Source organism: Halictus rubicundus, unplaced genomic scaffold (genome assembly GCF_050948215.1).
Source record: "Halictus rubicundus isolate RS-2024b unplaced genomic scaffold, iyHalRubi1_principal scaffold0022, whole genome shotgun sequence".
Lineage (NCBI taxonomy): Eukaryota > Metazoa > Arthropoda > Insecta > Hymenoptera > Halictidae > Halictus > Halictus rubicundus.
Window position 1 is genome coordinate 1,078,296 of NW_027488563.1, and position 21,245 is coordinate 1,099,540.

General features: G+C 40.1%; 1 protein-coding gene and 2 long non-coding RNA genes across 3 annotated transcripts; 2 read left to right on the forward strand and 1 right to left on the reverse strand.

The window, feature by feature from the left end:
• Positions 1–3,827: 3,827 nt before the first annotated feature.
• LOC143363116 (uncharacterized) lies at positions 3,828–6,490 on the reverse strand. The gene is made up of 2 exons (XR_013083738.1): positions 6,364–6,490; positions 3,828–4,416 (listed from the first exon to the last, which is right to left on the reverse strand). It is a non-coding gene; the product is annotated as an uncharacterized LOC143363116 (long non-coding RNA).
• Positions 6,417–7,241, forward strand: LOC143363115 (uncharacterized). The gene is made up of 2 exons (XR_013083737.1): positions 6,417–6,665; positions 6,697–7,241. It is a non-coding gene; the product is annotated as an uncharacterized LOC143363115 (long non-coding RNA).
• Positions 7,242–17,738: 10,497 nt separating this feature from the next.
• LOC143363129 (uncharacterized) lies at positions 17,739–20,716 on the forward strand. Its single transcript, XM_076803736.1, has 4 exons — positions 17,739–17,773; positions 17,984–18,290; positions 18,619–19,251; positions 19,466–20,716. Exons 1-4 carry the CDS (start codon positions 17,739–17,741, stop codon positions 20,714–20,716), a joined length of 2,226 nt encoding a protein of 741 aa, XP_076659851.1.
• Positions 20,717–21,245: the final 529 nt, after the last annotated feature.

The window sequence follows — 21,245 nt, forward strand, 5'->3', positions numbered from 1 at the left end:
GCCGCCAGCCCTCCCACCACCATAAAAATTGCAGCCATTAACGTAAATTCACTAATCTCACACCCACGCAGACTCGACCTGAAACACTTCCTACAAACACACAACCACGACATAATACTACTATCGGAAACCAAGCTCAACCCCTCACATAATATCACATTCAAAGACTACAAGCTTTACAGGAAAGACAGGCCCAACGCAACCCAAGGCGAAGGAACAGCAATTTTAGTCAAAAACGATATACCACGCGAACCTATTCACTCCCCCTCCTCAATAGACAACAAAATACTAGAATACACAATTATAAAGATAAAGATCATAAACAACCACACACTCTACATAGTAAGTGCATACGCGACAAACGACAACAGAACACTTTACATAACTGAACTCGACCACCTATACCAATCACTCAAACTCCACGACGACAACAACTACTACATAATAGCCGGAGACCTCAACACTAAACGGACGGACTGGGGGGACAAAACAAACAACCAGAGCGGACGATACTTTAAAAAATGGGAAAACAAACACGACCTAACATACAGACTCAACACAATTACAACCACCACCACCCCGCCCACATACAAACCGGGCCAGTCTTTCCTGGACATCTGCCTCGCAGATGCCAGGCTCGAGCTAGCATACAATACAAACGGGAAAGCCAGTACACTGCCCTACGACAGTGACGACCTAGCTATTTCAATGCAATTCATCCTGCCCTCAAACATCTCATCAACCACAAACCCAGACCCCATAAAACTAAACTACAAGGCCACCAAATGGAAAAACTACACTAAACACCTAGACAGACACTATACAAATACGATCCCCACCAATCGCAACTTGACCACAACAGACATCGACAACAACCTCCTCATCATAACCGAAGCCATACAGAACGCATTAGACACACACCACCCCCCCCCCCCCAACACTAGAAACGCAATAACACGACAATGTATATTAACAGAAAAATCGCCAAACTACAAAAACAAAAAAAGACATTAACAACAATATTACACAGACTACATCTAACCGACCCCAACTCACACCTATCCATAACAAAAACAGCAAAAATTCACTCACAAACTCCTAACAAAAAAACTACACTCGGAATTCAGAAAAGCCATTAACGAATACTGGACTAACGTTATCAAACAAATAGACCATAGAAACTCGGACACTTTCTTCCCTAAAATCAATTCCATATTCCGACGTAAACCCCCATTCACAATAGACGCCATACACATAAAGCAAAACAACAGACAAATCATTACCAGAAGCCAATGCAACACCTCAACCCTCCAAACAACTAAAGGCATGTACATACTAACAACACCGACGGACAAACTCAACGCCATAGGAGCATCTACGAAACAATCAACTCCCCACGATATCTTAACAACGGAACAAGACTAAAAGAACTAATAGACAACACCACCCTCACACTAACAAACGAATTCACAAATAACCGACACAACAAAAACACCATTACACAGTTCTCCGACCAAAATATCGCCACACACCCAGACGACTCGGACAACGAAATTGACCCATTCTGTACCCCACACACAGTTGCAAGTATCATTAAAAAACTCCCAAACAAAACCTCAACCGGGACCGACAGAATCCCCCCAATAGCCCTGAAACACCCCTAGTAGCACAAAATATTGTATACACATTCATATAATATTAGAAAGAGATTCAATCTTTTTTAAATATTCAAATATAAATGCAATATTTACTTTATATTAAGAAATAAATATTTTTTTTTTAAATATGCAGGAAATATTTATTTCATGTTACGAAAAAAATATTTTTTTCTAAATATTAAATGAATCTTTATTTCATATTAGAGATGGAATATTTTTTCCTAATATACAGATAATATTTATTTTATATTATGAAAAAAATATTTTTTATTATTATAGAATGCATCTTTATGTAATATTAGAAATAGAATTTTTTTTTTTAATATGTAGGAAATATTTTATGTTCATCATGGAAAAATATTTGTTCTACAATATGTTGCTAAGTAAAATGTTTACTTTTAATTTACTTTGAATTCGTGTGTGTCACTTAATCGACATACATTTATATTATAATTTAATAAGTTGTTGCACGAAAAATAATCGTGTAGCTCTTGCGTCTTACACAATCTGATTGAACTGTAAAATTAAAAAAGTTCGTAGCAACAGACTCCCTATAGCATTTCTGGAACCTATTCGGGATCTTTCTCGGCTTTGTCTAAAGAGAATCTGGAGATTAGACTCGCAGCGCCAGAAAATATAAACAATTGACTTCGGTCAAAGTAAAGAAATGCATTAATTCGTTAGCAAGCTAGCATTCTGATTGAACGGTTGACTGCGGAGCGCGAGCTATATAGTATACAGTAGTGTTTGACAGAAAAACGTAAAGTCCTCAAATATAAGTATTAATACAGTTTGTAAAAACTGTGTGCGATTGAAGAATTGACAATTGTTTGTGTGTGTATAGTTTACGCAAACTAATATATTATAGTTTCGGTAATAATAAACGATACGGTCATACGTGTTCTCGACACCTGCATTTCATCGTTCGCAGAAAAGGTTGTAGCGGCTAGCTGGGCGCCGGAAGAGAAACTTTCAGCGCACCAGCACCAAGAAAGATTTATGGTTTGCACAGCATAAGACGCTATTTGTGAGAAAACGTCTTTAACGATTTTGGCCACTTAGCGGACAGATGTGTCCTTGTAGTTCCTAGCGACGAACTTAATAGCACAAGTGGACGCCATAAATTTTGGGTAGTCGAAGGGTTTCCAGCTTAGAGTGTCCCAGCGACGCGTGCCTGGTTTCTATCAACCGGGAAAGCTGGGCCCGTTGATGTAAGCCAGCAGGCACGTACCGCACTTAGCACTGGGCCCGGAAGACACTCCGCTGCATCACCAACATTAGATTTTTAACGAAACGACGCGCTCACCCTTCTCACGCACGAGGGGCGTGGGACGTGGGCGTGTTATGCAAAATTCACTGATTGGTGGAAGTTCCTCGAAAGGACTTTTCGTTTTGGAAATATAAGACGGCAGACTACCGACGCTAGGAGTCTAGTCACAGCCGAGCTATAGATCCTAGTCACAGCCGAATCCGAGTCGAGTCGAAAAGTTCAGTCGCGCTGAGTCACAACGGTTAGATTCGTAATCGCGCTAGGCTAACTACCCCGGACACTGCCGCGACACCACTGTGTCCTGATTTTGAATACTCATTCGAAGGCATTCGCCTACCGAATCCAGTTCCTTCAAGGTAAGTACATTTATCTGTTATGTGTAATAAATAAATATACATATTTTTATATTTTTTAAATATATGTATATATGTATATATATTTTCCATTTTCTGAAGACTAACAATTAACGTTTTCAAGGATAGTTTTTCATACAACATTTAGTTTGCAGTTACACAAATTTCACAATGGCCGAAAAACGATACAAAAAATATAAATTTATAAAGAAACAAATGGCTTTAAATTTGAATCAGAATCAGATTAGTCGCGACACAGTAGAAGAATCAATTGGAATCATACGAACTAATTCACAAACGATTAATGATCCCGTCTTATCTGATATGAATCAACCATTTGATTGTCAAATTACAAATAACACAAATTACACTACGGATGATTCATGTACTGCTTTTCGAAATTTGAAATTACTTACGTTTTTAAAAATATGGTCCCTAGAAAATAAAATCAATCATTCTCAACTAAATAGTTTATTAAAAGGCTTGATGGACATTTTTCCTGAATATAAGATTCCACGCGATGCACGAACTGTATTAAAGACTAAGCGCTCATCAAACAATATTACAACAATTATTAGCAAAAAGAACACGATAGCTCAATATTCATATTTAGGTATAAAGGTGCATTTATTAAGACTGTTACAAAATGCAAGTATTTTGACGGAGCTAAAAGAAACATTTATGTTTCAATTAATTTTTAATGTCGATGGTATTCCATTTTCAACAAGTTCAAATAAACAGTTTTGGCCCATTTTATGCAAAATAGTACTGAAACATTGTACGGTGTCCCCTTTTCCAATAGCAATATATTATGGCGATGCAAAACCTAATTCCTTGACTGATTATTTAAATGATTTTATACATGAATTGAACGATATTTTAGAATATGGATTATCTTACGATGGTAATAATTTTAAAGTAAGTGTTGTATGTTTTACCTGTGATGCACCTGCGAGAGCATTTTTAAAAAACATTAAAGGACATACGGGTTACAAAGGTTGCGAAAGATGTACAGAAACGGGTATATATTACAAAAAACGAATTAGTTATATAAAATATGACGCTACTGCTCGAACGCATTTCCATTTTGAAAATTTTCATGATTTTTCTCATCATCAAGATAATCAAAGGACACCTTGTGACGTTGCACAAACCACGTCGCCCTTTTGCGCCCCTAATAATCGAACGAAGGGACCGGACTGCCCGAAAACAACGTTGTCGCGAATAGAACCACGGCTCGATAGGTTAGGAAGCGCTCCCCGAGGAACTCCCGAATCGACAGGAAACTCGCACTTTCACCCTTTCGCGCGCGCCGAGCCCGGCAAGTTTCAGGTAGGCGAACGGCACCCCGGTATCCAGCCGACCTGAGGAAAGGGCACAGCGCTTCACGGGACCCCCTACGCCAAACCATGGCCAATACGAAAATCCGGTGCACCGGTAATAACGAGGAATGGGCGACGCCACACACGGGCCAGACAACCCGGAGGTGACGAAGCGGGACGAAGGCCCCTGTCGACCAACCGACAATCTATTTCGCGGTCCTGCCGTCGCCTCACCTAGCCAATTGCAAGGGGCCTCGGCGAGGGTGGTGTAGGCGCCCCCCCTCTCCATACCGGGGCAGATCGCAGATCTACCCCGCGTTTCTATTTCGGAATGATTTTCGCGTAAGGTCTAGGGCCCAAGGACCCGACGTAGGCACGATCCTGCGAGTTCCGAATTTCGCGCCAGACGCGCGCCCTATTAGAGGAAAAGCCGGACTACGGTAAGGAGTGGGGATGCGAGGACCCTGCCGTAACGCGAACGGACTAGGCCGAATTACTGTCGCGGTGACTTCCGTACTGAGTCGCACCTAGAAAACTACCGAACTAGCCCCGACCGCCGTGTAGCTTGTACTACCGAAATTCGTTCCGATTATCGTACACGCGAAGTGCGTGCAGTTCCACAACCGAGCTACAGCGGGACCACGATCTCGATACCGTTACGAGGCAAGAGCCGAACAACCGGAAGACCATCCCGAGCGAGACGGGCAGAACCGCGACAGACGGCGGAAATATTACCGGCAGGAACGGTGAGTCCCCTAAGTGACCCTTTTCGTTTATTTTTCGCGAGTTGGTTCGCCAGGCTCTGTCGGGGAACCGACGAGGTCGCCCGACGACGATTCCGTGCCCTCGCGGCAACGCGAGCTCGCGGATCGCCCGTCGGACGCGTAATATCGCGTCTCGTTCCCCGAGTTTTCACGCGCCGGGGCGCTTCTCGCCTCGGACATTCCGCTCGTACCGAATTCACCGGTACCTTGAGCCGCGGCAGCGAGTTCCCGCAAAAATATCGTGCGGAAGTCTTCCTCGGAGGAGCTGCCACCGTTACCGTTTGCAACTATCCGTTCGTTACGTTACTTCTCGCGTTATTCCTATCGAGCCGTCGCGTAGCCTATCGCGAAGTTTTCGCCGAGCGTTCGCCGTCCGTTGGAACCGAAACCGCGCCGCGACAGTCATATCGTAATCGCGCCGACCACCTGCGTGCCGCGAACCCTTCGCGTCGGCGAGGGGCCATTCTCGTGCCGATCTACCGCACCCCCGCGGCGTATTTTACCGATCGACAACAGCGCGTTGCGAACCCTCCACCTTACCGCAAACTTTGTACGAAGAGCGCGGGCTCTCGGGTGCGGCCACGTGGCCGCGGCTTTGTAAAATCCGACGCCAATAAAATTGTAGAGCCCAGCCTGACTACCGATCTTTTCACCTGCGCGATCCGCCCTGCCGTGAGGGCTGTCCTCGCTCCCTTCCGTGTCCGAACCCCCGACCCTTCTCGCGCCTCCCGACATTCTCGCGGTTCCCGAAGGTTCACCTCCCGCCCCCAGCTTCGGCTAAGGGCGGACTTCGTCCACGTTTCGCGTGGCACCCTTCCGGTGCCTGGCGCCCGAGCAGCAGGCTCTTTTCGATTTCCGAGAACCTTCGAGAATCGGTTAGTACCGGGAGGACCGCGTATTCACGGCCGTACGCGGCCCGGCCTCTGAGCCCATAAATTCCCGGAGTGGACCCCGCCCCCGCCTTCCTACGCGGCGAGTAGAGGTCCACGTTACAACCTCTGTTAAATATAATTCAATTCGACATAATACAACATTTTTCTCTAGACTATATGCATTTATGTTGCTTAGGAGTAATGAAAAAATTACTCCGTCATTGGTGCAAGACACAGCTTAGAAAGTCAGATAAAAATAAACTATCAAAGAGAATGATATCTTCAGCCAAATATGTACCAAGTGAATTTAATCGTAAACCGCGACCCATATCGGAGTTATCAAGATTCAAAGCTACAGAGATTCGACTATTTCTTTTATACTTGGGACCCATTCTATTGAAACAAATTCTTCCAGATAATTATTATGATCACTTTTTGTTATTTCATGCCTCTATTAGAATTTTATTACATAATAAGTTATATCCAAACCCAGAGTGGTTAAACACAGCACCGGGAATGCTATTTAAATTTTTAGGTAATTGTGCAGGTCTCTACGGAAGAGAATTTTGTACATACAATATTCATAATTTAGTCCACATTTCAGACGACGTAGAAAATTTGAAATATTCTTTGGAGGAATTAAGTTGCTTCCCTTTTGAAAATTATTTAGGTAAGTTAGTAAGCATGCTGCGTAGATGGAATAAACCTTTAGCATAAATAACAAATAGATTATCGGAAAATGGAATGCCTACAGTCACGGAAAATATTAATACCCAAATAAGGATTGCAACACACAATAATAAAAAAACAATACAACTTCCTAATTTTAAATTAAAAGCTTATGGATTTAGTGACCGCTATGTCTTTTTAAAAAATGGCCATGTCCTACAAGTCACAGACATATTAGAAAACAAAATAGTTGGGAAATTATCAACGAAATTAAAAAATTTTTATAAACATCCTATTAAATCCAAAATAATAGGATTATTTAAATTTGATAAATTCGCTGATAAAATTGTATCTTATGAACTAAGTGAAATTTTGTACATATCATTTGTAGTGAAATGCCATTCATTTTTCGCAGCATATGAGCTACTTCATCAATATAATTAACCTATATTTACTTACTTTATTTTAAATTAGATATTAGCTGATTGATTTATTAGTTTATATTTTTAGGGATGGTTTCATATCATTTTTAAAATGTCACCAACGAGGAAATCGCGACACGACACTGTTTCAAGAAAGCGAATTATTTTCGAATCGTCCGACTCATCTGATTCGTCAAATGAAAGCCAACCAATTCAGCAATCGCACATGGAAACCCCAAGTAAGTCGGAAAATAAACAAAAATGCTGAATTTTTATTATAAATATAAAAATAGTAATTAATTGATCATATACTAAAATAATAAACTTAAGGCAATAATAATACTTTGTGATATTCTACACAGATCTACATCGTGTAACGAAAAAGAACGAGGATCATTTGGCCGCATTAAGTAGACAATACCTAGACTTAAAATACGACGTTAAGCAAATTTTTAATAAATTAGAGAGGATAGAAAGGTTACTAAACGTCACAGTAACGGCTGGAAGCAACCAGTTAGGTGGAAGTAGCGAGATAGATTTTCTGAATCAATTGCCGTTAGGATCTATCAATAGCATCAATGAGTTCGATGCGATTATATCAGAACATACGGAAAAATTTAATTCGCTGGTATGTATTTGGAAATATAAACATTACTTGCATTTTTAGGTAATTTCCGAAATATATGAATTATATGATTTTTTTACTTTATATGTGATTCATAGTATTTTTGTTTAGTAAATGGTTCATATTTATAATCTGTAATGATGACATTAAATAAATAATGACATATATCTTTTAGGTACAACTGTTATATTTAGTCGGTGGAGACACCAATAGAAGAATTATTTATAATATGCTCCGCAAACAAATAACAAAGGAAGCAGCGTCATATTATTCCGGGCAAGGACGGAAGAAAAAATTACCTTTCGTTAATTTAAAATTATATGATGCTGTAATGAGTAAGTACCTACACTTATTACTTTTATGTGGTATTGCCACGAACTATACGTAATACATATGTATTTTGTTTCATTTTTCATTTAAATTTTACAGCTGCCACAAGAAGAAGACAAAACTCAATTACGGAGGTAGAGATTCGACAGTACGTATCTTTATTTTTATCGCGAGCCAAGTCTAGGATGTAACAAATAAATATAAATATAAATATATATATATAAATATAAATATAAATATATATATATATAAATATAAATATATATATATATAAATATAAATATATATATATATATAAATATAAATATATATATATATATAAATATAAATATAAATATATATATATATAAATATAAATATATATATATATATAAATATAAATATAAATATATATATATATAAATATAAATATATATATATATAGATATAAATATATATATATATAAATATAAATATATAAATATAAATATAAATATATGTTAGGATTATCGATGTGGGCCAAAAGAGTATTGCACTGAGCGAAGTAAAGTTAAATAGTATATAATACTTTATTATATATATAATGGTTAATACAAAAGTCCCATCTGGGATTACACGTGGCAACATATTCGACGGTTGAGTCGAGACTTCGTTTGTCGCGCGCGCTCGGTGGCCGTTCCCCCACCTTGCCGCAGTCCGGCGGACTCAGTGCCGTATGCACAGGGATTCATACGGGAGACATTGTAACCTCAACACTCCCCCTCAATGTCGACAAACCCATAGCTGCCATGAGCTCCTCGTGCTTCATTCGTGGCAGGCCTTTTGTCAGAATATCTGCAATCATACTGTATGTCGGCAAATATCGTATAATGATGGACCCCTCCTGCACCAAGCTCCTCAGGAAATGGTACTTGACATCAATGTGCTTGGTTCTGCTGTAGCGTCCACCACCTTCTGCTATCAGTAGAGCACTCTTATTGTCATTGTAAATCACCCCGCTCGATAAATTCTTGCAACCTAATTCTAACAGAAAAGCGTTCAAATACAATGACTCTTTGGCAGCCTCAGACACTGCAATATACTCTGCCTCCGCGGAGGACGTGGCAACGGATCTTTGTTTTCGAGACTCCCATGATATGGCACCTCCTCCGAGGGAGAAAACATAGCCAGTATAAGATTTACGATCCGTTGTATCATTGGCATAATCCGCATCTGCATATCCCGTCAGTAAATCATTGTTGGCTCCAAATACCAAGCCAGTATCCTTCGTTCCTTTTAAATAGCGTAGGACATGTTTTGCGGCAATCCAGTGCTCCTCATTATGATAGTCATTGAACTGACTCAACACACTGGCTACATGAGCAATGTCCGGCCTTGTCGTGGTAGCTAGATACATCAAACCACCGATTAGTTCTCTGTAGGGCTTGTTGTCGCATTCTGTTGCCCTTTCTAATCGTAAACCGGTCACCATCGGTGTTTTGCACGCGTTTGCGTCGCTCATATTAAACTTTTCCAGCAGATTTTGAATGTAATTCGTCTGCTTCATGGTGATCGTATTACCCTGTCTCTCAAATTCTGCACCTAGACAATTCGAAATTTCTCCAAGATTTTTAACTTGAAAATATTTTTGCAGATGCTTTCTCAATTTATTAATTCTGTCATCATCTTGACAGCAAATTAAAATGTCGTCAACGTAGACACAAACAATCAATAGATTCTGTGACCTATTGCAGAAAAATACACAAGGATCATGTTTGGATTGCTTCAGACCATAATTTAATAATTTCTTGCTCAGTTCCTGGAACCATTGTCGACCAGCCTGTCTAAGACCGTACAAGGCTTTCTTTAAATGACATACGCGATTTCCCTTTTCCAAATCGGTCAACATTTTCTTAGCTGTCATTTTAATTTTACTATCTTCTGCTTCATGATCAATTAGATATTTAAGCCCAGTCTTAAGGTGTTTAGGGGCTTCCATAAAAATATCCTCATTTAAAGTTCCATTCAAATAGGCTGTTGTTATGTCAATCTGGTTTACTTTCATATTGAACCTAGAAGCCAGAGACATTATTAATCTAATTGAACTCATACGACTTACCGGTGAGGAAGTTTCGTTGAAGTCTACGCCATATCTCTGAGAGAACCCCTTGGCAACTATTCTTGCCTTCTTCTTCTCAGCTATACCCTCTGAATTTCTTTTGAGGGTAAGTACGAACCGACTGCCTATGATATTTTGGTTATTTGGTCGGTTAACTATCTCCCAGGCGTTATTCATTATTATGGATTTTATTTCTGAGCTCATGGCCTCCAACCATCCGTTTAGATCTGAATTTTTCATTACTTCATCAATTTTTAATTCGGTTGCGTAAACAAATCCATCTTCTATGAGATTCGTCTCCTCATTTTCCCTTACAATAATTTCATTGTACAACTTTCGGGGTCTCCCCCTTAGTCCTGTATGTTCGGATCTTGGGCGGCCAGGACCTCTTCGAATTCTTATAGTTTCTCGTGATGTAGTATCCTCTGTTTCATTGTTTTCAACTGTAGTATTGTCATCATCTTCATTTATTTGAGCATTTGTTTCGTTATTCATCTCGATATCATTGATAATTTGGTACTCTTTGGATGTTCCTTGCGAATTCGAGTCTTCGACGATCCGGTGCTCTTCTGGACTTTCTTCCAGATTTGAGCCTCTCTCAGAGTAGAAATCTTCGTCACTATTTCCGTTATTCATCATTGCATTTATGAATTTGACATTTCTAACTATCTCGAATTTTCTTTTATTAATTAGCCATACTTTGTAACCCTTGGTTACGTCGCTATATCCAATAAATATACATTTATCAGATCTCGGATCAAATTTGCCACTGTTTGTCCCAGCTCTCATGGCATATCCGACTAGACCAAACTCCTTGAAATGCATCGTGTATGGCAACTTATTATACCATAATTCGAATGGTATTTTTCCATTTAGACTTGAAGTCGGGCATCGGTTTCTAATGTAGTTGGCCGTAGCAATCGCTTCCGCCCAAAATGTTGGAGGTTGGTTGGATTGCATTAGCAGGCATCTACCCATCTCTACCAATGTCCTATTCTTCCTTTCACTTACGCCGTTCTGCTGCGGACAATATGGCGTCGTGATTCTTCGCTGGATACCGTTCCTTCTTAAATATTCGTTAAATTCATTATTGATATATTCCTTTCCGTTATCACTCTGTAAATACTTGATTCTTTTGCCTGTTAAATTTTCGGCCTTTGCCTTGAAATCCTTAAATTTTTTAAATACTTCGCTTTTGTGTCTTATGAAGAAAATCTCTGTATATCTCGAATAATCATCCGTAAACGTCAAAAAATATCTTGATTTTCCCAGAGATTCGACTCTCATTGGACCACACACGTCAGAGTGGATAATTTCTAATAATTTGGTTGATCTGCTAGATTTCTTAGGAAAAGGTAGGTTGGTCAGCTTACCTCTCAGGCATACATCACAGTTCATGTTAGAATTCTTGTTCCTCAGATTCGGTATTATTCCTCGTCTTTCTAACTCTAATACATCTTTTGGATTTAAGTGTCCCAATTTGCGATGCCATATTTCCATATCGCTACATTGGTTGCGGACCTGGTGTACCTCTTCCTTATTATTACTTATTACGTAGTATAGGTCACCAATCCTCTGCGCCTCCAGCACCACATGTCCATTTTGATTTAGGATTAATGCCTTGTCCTTTTGAAATAGTACCTCTAAATTTTTATTTGTTATCATTCCTACTGATAGTAGGTTCATGCTCAACTGCGGTGCACATAAAACATTATCAAGATTAGCATTGTTAACATCACCGTGTCTATGTGTTATCTTTATTTGAGCCTTTCCTCTGGCAGTTACACCAATGGAATCCCCGTTGGCTAACTTTAGATTCTCTGATTTGCAGCCAAGTATATTTGTTAACTTATCTGGATTATTGCACAAATGACTTGTACTTCCACTATCCAGACACCACCACGAGTCTCCTCCGCTACTTACATTATTGGCTATCGTTAACATAGCTATGTCATTATTGTATTTGTTTCGCATAAGCTTATCTTTGGTTTTGCATTCAAATGATTTGTGGCCCGTCTTATTGCACTTATAGCATTTAGGTTTATTTTGGCTATAATGACTAGAAGTATTTGGACTGTTTTGGTACAATGGTTTTGGCTTACCTTGATACCCTGCATGGTGATTTCTTACCGTCTTACTGGTTATTGCATTTGCATTAGGTACTTCAGAATCCGAAGGGTTTTCCTTACGTGCATCACCCTCTTCGATTATTTTAATCCTTAGCATGTCTGGTGCTGGAAGCTGGTCTCTCGATACAATCGCACATCTAAAGTTGTCATAAACTTTTGGTAGGCTGTACAGCAATATTATAGTCAGTAAATCATCGTTAATTTGGGTATCCAAATCATCCAGTTTGTCGACTATATCAAAAAATTGCCGTAAATGTAGCCTCACATCACCATTTTCGTCCATTTTTGTCGTTATTAATTGTTTTAACAACATGGCCTTTTTAGCAGGACCTCTTGATTGATAGATTTCTTTAATTCTATCCCATGTTTGACGCGACGTTTCACAATTCTTCACCAGATTTACATGCGAAGCAGCAATGGCCAATTCTATCTCTGCTCTCGCATCTTCATCTTTCTCTATCCATTCCTGAATAGCGTTATTTTCGGCACCTGGCTCTGGTTTAACTATGGATCCGTCTACGTATTTCCATAGCTTTTTCTTTCTGAGAATAGCTCTCATGTGTATCACCCACGATTCATAATTATCTCTCGCTAAACGTTCAATTCTGTATTCACTGGAAGCCATCCCGCCAATTCACAACGTGCACGTGTCTATTCTAACCTCAAACTTGAAATCAGTAACCGTTCTATTAATGTTTCCGTAATTCTGGGCCCATAACCTGTTAGGATTATCGATGTGGGCCAAAAGAGTATTGCACTGAGCGAAGTAAAGTTAAATAGTATATAATACTTTATTATATATATAATGGTTAATACAAAAGTCCCATCTGGGATTACACGTGGCAACATATTCGACGGTTGAGTCGAGACTTCGTTTGTCGCGCGCGCTCGGTGGCCGTTCCCCCACCTTGCCGCAGTCCGGCGGACTCAGTGCCGTATGCACAGGGATTCATACGGGAGACATTGTAACCTCAACAATATAAATATAAATATAAATATATATATATATGTCGGGGCGTGATGGCAGCGATGCACCCCGTCGGCAACAACGCGTAACGCCTATAGGACTTAGTTTAATTGTAAAATAACGATTTACCGTACCCTGATAATTGCCCTGCGAAGGGGCAATAAAACAGTCCCTGCGTACCTGCGCTACCCCTCTTCGCGCGCGGGGCAAAGGGAGATGCGAGACAGGGTACCTGGAATGATGGGCTGGGACCCTGTTGAACGTGACCACGGGCGACAGAATAGTTTCCGGGACGGTAGAGAGAAGACTAGCTTTGAGGAAAGCGACTTCTCGAGAGTAAAAGAACAAAAAGACGTACGCGAACATTCTGTGCGGCCCGTGTGCTCGTTGACGTGTCTCTCGTTGCGCTACGCGATCCGGCATCGCGTGTACGTGTAGAGTCCATACGACGTTCGCGTAACCGCGAAAGGAGCGAAACGATGGAGAACGACGACGGATAATCTCCGACGGGTCCGAGGACGGAAGAGTCCGCCCAGCCTCCGACATATATATATATATATATATATATATATATCTATTATATTATATATATATCCTCTATATATATATATATATATATATATATATATATATATATATATTATATATATATATCTATTATATTATATATATATCCTCTTTATATATATATATATATATATATATATATATATATATATATATATGTGGGAGCGCGAGCGTTCCCTCCGCGAAGGCGTCTCGATGCGACGTTTCGGAACGTTGCGATCGTTCCCGCCATGGAGACGCATCGACGATTCAGGAATCTTCGAGAAGCGTGGCGACCGTTGCGAGTATCGACAATTCGGAAGCTTCGAGAAGCGTGGCGACCGTTGCGATCATCGAAGATTCGAGAACGCGGAAAAACAAATAAAACGCGCGGAGGCGCCGGGCCTGGGGGTCTTTCGTCTTCGAACCACGAGCGTGAGCAGTTGATAGTACGTTGAACCTATTTTCTGGACCTTTCATATTAAATTCTTGTTTTATTGAACACTATGTTAGTCCATTACCCGTCTCAATCCTACATATATATATATAAATATACAAATATATATACAGGGTGGCCCACATAACTCTGAACAGCTCAATATCTCGAAAATTATGCCATCGATTTTAAAGTTCTTAGTCTTAAATTGCATGGAACTGAAGGGCCTTTCTGACTACATAAACGTGAAGTGGCCTCCCTTCCTCTTTAACGGGGGAGGGGAGGTACCTTTGTAATTTTAAATGGAACCCCCTATAAAATGTTACATATTTAGATTCTACCGGAAAAAACAAGTCAATTTTGTCGGAAACATTTTTTTGTCAGATACTTCCATGATGAGATATAACAGTTTGAAGTTTCGAGTTGTAGGTACTTGAAGCGCTCGGAAATAGCGTTATGGAATTATACGCGCTTGAGTCCTTTGCTTATTCATGAAGAAACACAAACAATAATATTTACAATTCTTGAGTTTGTCTCACTTATCTATGAAAACGTTTTCAGTTTAGAGCTGTTATTCTAGCAGTAACATTGTGATTATGGCTACTTTTGACACAGAAGTGAATATGTTATTAACGTTAGGTAAATGCCAAAAAAATTATCGGCGTGCAGCAGTGATGTTTTTTAACGTTATGGGATCAAACAATGTCATGCAACATTTCATAATTTAGAAAAGCGGGGATATGTAAAGGACAAAGTTATGTTTGAACCACCGACGACAAAAGAGGATATGAAACAAAGAATACGTAACGCTTGCGCTTCAGTGACTCCCGAAATGTTAAAAAATGTTAGAACAACTTTGATGTTTCGAGTAAATAAATGTTTCCAAGCCCGTGGTGGACATTTTGAACATTTCATTTAAAGTACATTTTATTTCTTCACGAATAAGCAAAGGACTCAAGCGCGTATAATTCCATAACGCTATTTCCGAGCGCTTCAAGTACCTACAACTCGAAACTTCAAACTGTTATATCTCATCATGGAAGTATCTGACAAAAAAATGTTTCAGACAAAATTGACTTGTTTTTTCCGGTAGAATCTAAATATGTAACATTTTATAGGGGGTTCCATTTAAAATTACAAAGGTACCTCCCCTCCCCCGTTAAAGGGGAAGGGAGGCCACTTCACGTTTATGTAGTCAGAAAGGCCCTTCAGTTCCATGCAATTTAAGACTAAGAACTTTAAAATCGATGGCATAGTTTTCGAGATATTGAGCTGTTCAGAGTTATGTGGGCCACCCTGTATATATATACATATATATATTCATATATATATATATATATATATATATATAAATAAATATAAATAAATACACATATATATATATATATAAATAAATATAAATAAATACACACATATATATATATATATATATATATATATATATATATATATAATGCGTATTCATTATTATGTATCATTTGACCCGTTGCCTTTTTCCCCAGCTTCTTGCACTTTCCTAAATTCAATTTTCATACTAAGTAACATACTTCGATTACAATAAAAAATCGTGAACACTAAATTTCTATAAGATTCTGTTCATCTTCTTCCAAACTTTTGAAGTGTAGTATATCTATTTTGCGCCACTTTTATTATCAGACAAAATTGAAATGGTGGTGGCACAACCATTTCATTCGATGTTTGGAAGGAATTGAAACACACCGTTAAATTCAGATTATTACCGATGTTCAACGTCGTAGACGGGCGCACGCAATATACTATGCTATATTATTTTATTGTTTTTACTATTTATTATTTTATGCTATATTATTTTTATACTATATTACAACAATATATTTTTTCACAATAAAAATATAATATCATGTTATTGTTTGTAATGTTTTTGTTTATTTAGCAAATATATTGTATGTGTTTCTATGCTTACGTACGATTCAAATACTTAAGAAAATATATATATCTCTTTGTCGTTAATATACTAATAATCATTTAAAAAAAGTAGTTTTATTGTTACCTAAATATTTTTTTAACAAGAGTCTATCTCTTCGAATAATTACATGATTTGATATGATTTGAGCCTTTATAAGAATAAAAAGTAATGAATGAAACAATGTAGGTTCACATGGCTCAGCGAGGAAGCACATCATCGAGTCGTGCCCGAGACGCCGACAGAGGCACATCGAACAACCCTTAGCGAACAGAATAACAGTGAACAGTGCATATTCCAAGAAAGTGCATATAGTTATCGTGAGGCTCTTGCAGCCCTCAAGTGCGTGATAATTAATAGTGAAGCATCAATCCACATAAGGCACCCCAACAACAAAAAGAAGCCAGGCCCCGATACCCGACGAGGAACCCTCGTCCCGTATCGGGCCCAATGGCACCCACTCCGCTTCCGCGTCCCAAAAGACGCCACACCAACGAGGGAGAAAACAAAGAAAACAGCACGGAGGACCTAACCAACAAACCTGGCACATCAAAAATACCTAAACTAACATCTCTACAAATGGACAAGCTGTTCAAGAGCATTCTAAAAGAAAACAACAGAACAACAGCCCCCAAACACGCAATCCAGCCGAACCTAAAGGCAGCCAGATCAAAAAACACCGCAGCGCCATCCCCCGGATCAGGAAAGAACTCGACCGCCACAGACACGGAAAACGCCCCAACGGACCAATGGGAAACCCCCAAAAAAACACAGAAAGCCGCACCCGGCACCACCGACACCACATCCCTAGTGGAACTCAGCAACCAATTCCAAACGCTCTCGGACAATAGCGACAAGGAACTAGATGAGAACACTCCAAACACGCAGCCAACTAGCGCGCAACCTAGAACCAAAACCTACGCTCCACCACCAATATACACCCTCAACTCCAACATAGGGGATATAATCCGCATCGCACACTCTCTAAACATTAAAAAACAGGATTTCGAAGGAAAACGATAAGGAAAATCACACAATTTACACAAAAAACCTGCAGACACACAAGGCATTGACAGAAAAGCTGACCGAAATTAATACACAACACTACACATAAACCCCCAAAGACCAAAAACCAAAATTCATAATTCTAAAAGGAATCAAAGGAAACTTTACAGCAGACGAAATCAAAAATGAAATTGAAGAACTAAACCTACCCGAAACAAATATAATCAGCCTAACCAAATTTATTTTCAATAAACAGAAGCCCGACCTAGACCACTACCTATTGCAAATCAGCAGAGAAAGCCGGACAGCAGCGCTATTCAAAATCAAAACGCTGGCATACCAAAAAGTTAGATGGGAGCATCTCCGGAAACCCCAACTGTTCCAGTGTAAAAAATGCCAACGAATTGGACACGCTAGTCGAAACTGCCAACTAGGCTATCGCTGCGTAAAATGCGCAGAAAACCACGGGCCCGGGAACTGCCCGCTCACAAACTCAGACAACCGAGCCAACCTCAAATGTGCCAACTGCGGGCAAACCGGGCACCTCGCCTCGTATAAAGGCTGCCCATAATCAAGTTTGCACTGAAATTAAAAAGAGACACGCAAACCCACAACCATCAAACTACGAACAGAAGAATACAGAAAATCGCCACAGCGGTAACGCCCAGCCTAACATACGCACAAATGGCCAGAGGAACAATGCAACACGTCCAACCACCACAAGAACGCCCGACACCGCCACAACCAACCCACACCACCAACATCCAGAAGAACACCGGAACACCCAGCCAGCACAACACCGAGAAGCCACCCACCCTACAACCCCCGGCCAACTGGATAGAAAATTTAAAAACCGAAATAGCCGCGCTCAACGCCACACAACTAAACCAAATAGCCACCCAGGTATCTATCAACTCCGAAAAAATAGAATTCGTCCTCAATACATTATTCGAAAAGCACAATGAATAGTAACGCCGCCCCCCCCCCCCCCACCACCATAAATATAGCTTCAATCAACGTAAACTCTATAATCACCCGCCCACGCAGACTCGACTTGAAACAATTCCTCCAAGACCATAACCACGATATAATACTTCTATCCGAGACAAAGCTCAACCCCAAACACACCCTCAGCTTCAAAAATTACAAACTATATAGGACAGACAGGCCCAACGCAACCCAAGGCGGCGGAACCGCAATTCTAATAAAAAATAACATCCCCTGCGAACAGATACACACTCCCTCATCAACCATCAACAAAATTTTAGAATACACGATCATAAAGAGAAAAACCGAAAACAACAACACACTATTCATAATAAGTGCATACGCGACGAACGACAATAGAACACTATACATCACAGAACTTGAACACCTATTCCAAACCCTAAATTTACACGACGCCAACAATTACTACATAATCGCCGGAGACTTAAACACAAAAAGAAAAGACTGGGGAGACATAACAAACAATCAGAGAGGACGCTACTTTAAAAAGTGGGAAAACAAACACGACCTGACATACAGACTACACACCATCACAACCTCCACCCCCACATTCAAACCGGGCCTGTCTTTCCTGGACATATGCCTCGCAGATTCCAGGCTACACCTAACAAACAGCACCACCGGGAAAGCCAGTACGCTGCCCTACGATAGCGACCACTTGGCCGTATCAATGAGCTTCGAACTCCCCTCCAACATCCCGACAGCAAACTACCCAGAGACCATAAAGCTAAATTACAAGGCCACTAAATGGAAGGCCTTTACAAAAGAAATAGACCGAAACTATACAAACACGATACCTACCGACTGTAACCTAACAATCACGGACATCGACAACAACCTGCTAACCATCACAGACGTAATCATGAACGCAATAAACACAGACACACCCCAATTCAAGGCGCGCAACAACACCACAATATACATCAACCGAAAAATCACCAAACTCCAAAAACACAAAAAAACACTAACAAAATTACTTCACAAACTACACCTAACAGATCCTAACTCGCATCTAACCATAACAAAAACAGCTATAAACACCCACAAACTCCTAAAAAAAAAAACTACAGACCGAATTCACCAAAGCCATAAACAAATACTGGACAACCGTAATCAAACAAATCGACCACAGAAATAACGACACCTTCTTCCCTAAAATCAACTCAATCTTCAGACGAAAACCTCCTTCCACAATAGACGACATCCATATAAAACAAAGCGACAGCCACATACTAGACAAAGGCAAATGCAACACAACAACCCTCCAAAAAACGAACGACAGCTACATCCTAACTACCCCGACAGACAAACTTAACGCCATAGGAGCCTATTACGAAACAGTCAACTCCCCCCGATACCTAAACGACGGAACAAGACTGAAAGAAATAATAGACAACACGGCTCGCACTCTAACACACGAATTTGCAACGAACAGACACAACATGAGCACCATCACGCAATTCTCAAATCTTAACAACGCCAAAGACCCCGAAGACACTGACGACGTAACCTTCACAGTGAACAGCATACTCAAAAGACTCCCAAACAAAACCTCCGTTGGGACAGACCGAATACCCCCGATAGTACTAAAACACTTACCTGACAAAATAATAACGCACCTCGCAATCCTATTTAACAACGCCATAAATAACAGCTATTTCCCAAAAATCTGGAAAACGGCCAAAGTTCTCCCCATACTGAAAAGAAACAAGAACCCGAACGACCCCTCCAGCTACAGGCCAATCAGCCTAACCCCAAGCCTAAGTAAAGTATACGAAGCCGTCATCTATAACAAAATTACACAACACTGCACATCACACAATATCATACCAGACTGTCAATTCGGATTCAGACACAAACACTCAACGACCCACGCAATCCACAAATTCATATCCGACGTAAACAACAAAATCAGCAACAACCAACTAGTAGGCGCTGCCCTACTAGACTTAGAAAAAGCCTTCGATTCGGTCTGGCTTAACGGACCCCTATACAAACTACATCGGAAAGAATTCCCCAAATGGCTAATCCACACAATACTGGACATGACAACCGACAAAAAATTTGTAACATGGGACGGAAAGACAACATCGTCACAGACATTCCACATCACAGAAGGACTGCAACAAGGCACAGTAAACTCCCCAATACTATTTAACATTTACACTAGCGATCTCCTGAAGGCGTTCGAATTCAATAAACCAAATAAGGCAGCTGTACTGGCATTCGCGGACGATCTTGTTACTTACACCTCAAGCAACCGCGTAAACACAGTACAAACGGAACTCGAAACAACCGTCAACAAGATCAACAATTACTAGAGTGCCTGGAACCTCCGACTTAACCCCCAAAAATGTGAAACGATCCTATTCCGCAAACCCCTCCATTCTCTATCCACCAAAATCAAAGCTGGCGGCAACAAATTCCATATTAACACCACAGTACCGGGAACAACATCCAATTGCAAAATACCGCACAAAAAATCGGTTAAGTACCTCGGAGTTCACATAGATTACCTGCTCAGAGGCAACGAACACATTGTGAAACAACTTACAAAAGCAACCACAGCCTTTAAAGCTAACAGCCGATTGTTTTACAACAAACACCTCCCCGGAAAAACCAAATCAATACTATATATGTTACTAATTAGACCTATACTAATATTACGAGCCAGGGCTATGAGCAACGCGAGAGGCCGGCGAGGGGATTTTTACCACAGGAATATGGTTTCAATTTGTTTTCAATTTGGAAATCTTTGTTGATCTGATTTTAAGATTAGTAAGCCTCGTAACTTATATAATTTAATTCATACAATCCGAGCGGTAAGATTGTATCGTATGGGAACGTTCA

What these genes read in the sequence shown, in the direction of transcription:
- LOC143363129 (XM_076803736.1), top strand. Translation starts at nt 17,739, where the DNA reads ATGGGAGCATCTCCGGAAACCCCAACTGTTCCAGT. An exon ending in GAAACCCCAACTGTTCCAGT is followed by an intron (nt 17,774 to 17,983) that starts GTAAAAAATGCC and finishes GAAATTAAAAAG; the next exon opens with AGACACGCAAACCCACAACC. An exon ending in ACCTGCTAACCATCACAGAC is followed by an intron (nt 19,252 to 19,465) that starts GTAATCATGAAC and finishes AAAAAACTACAG; the next exon opens with ACCGAATTCACCAAAGCCAT.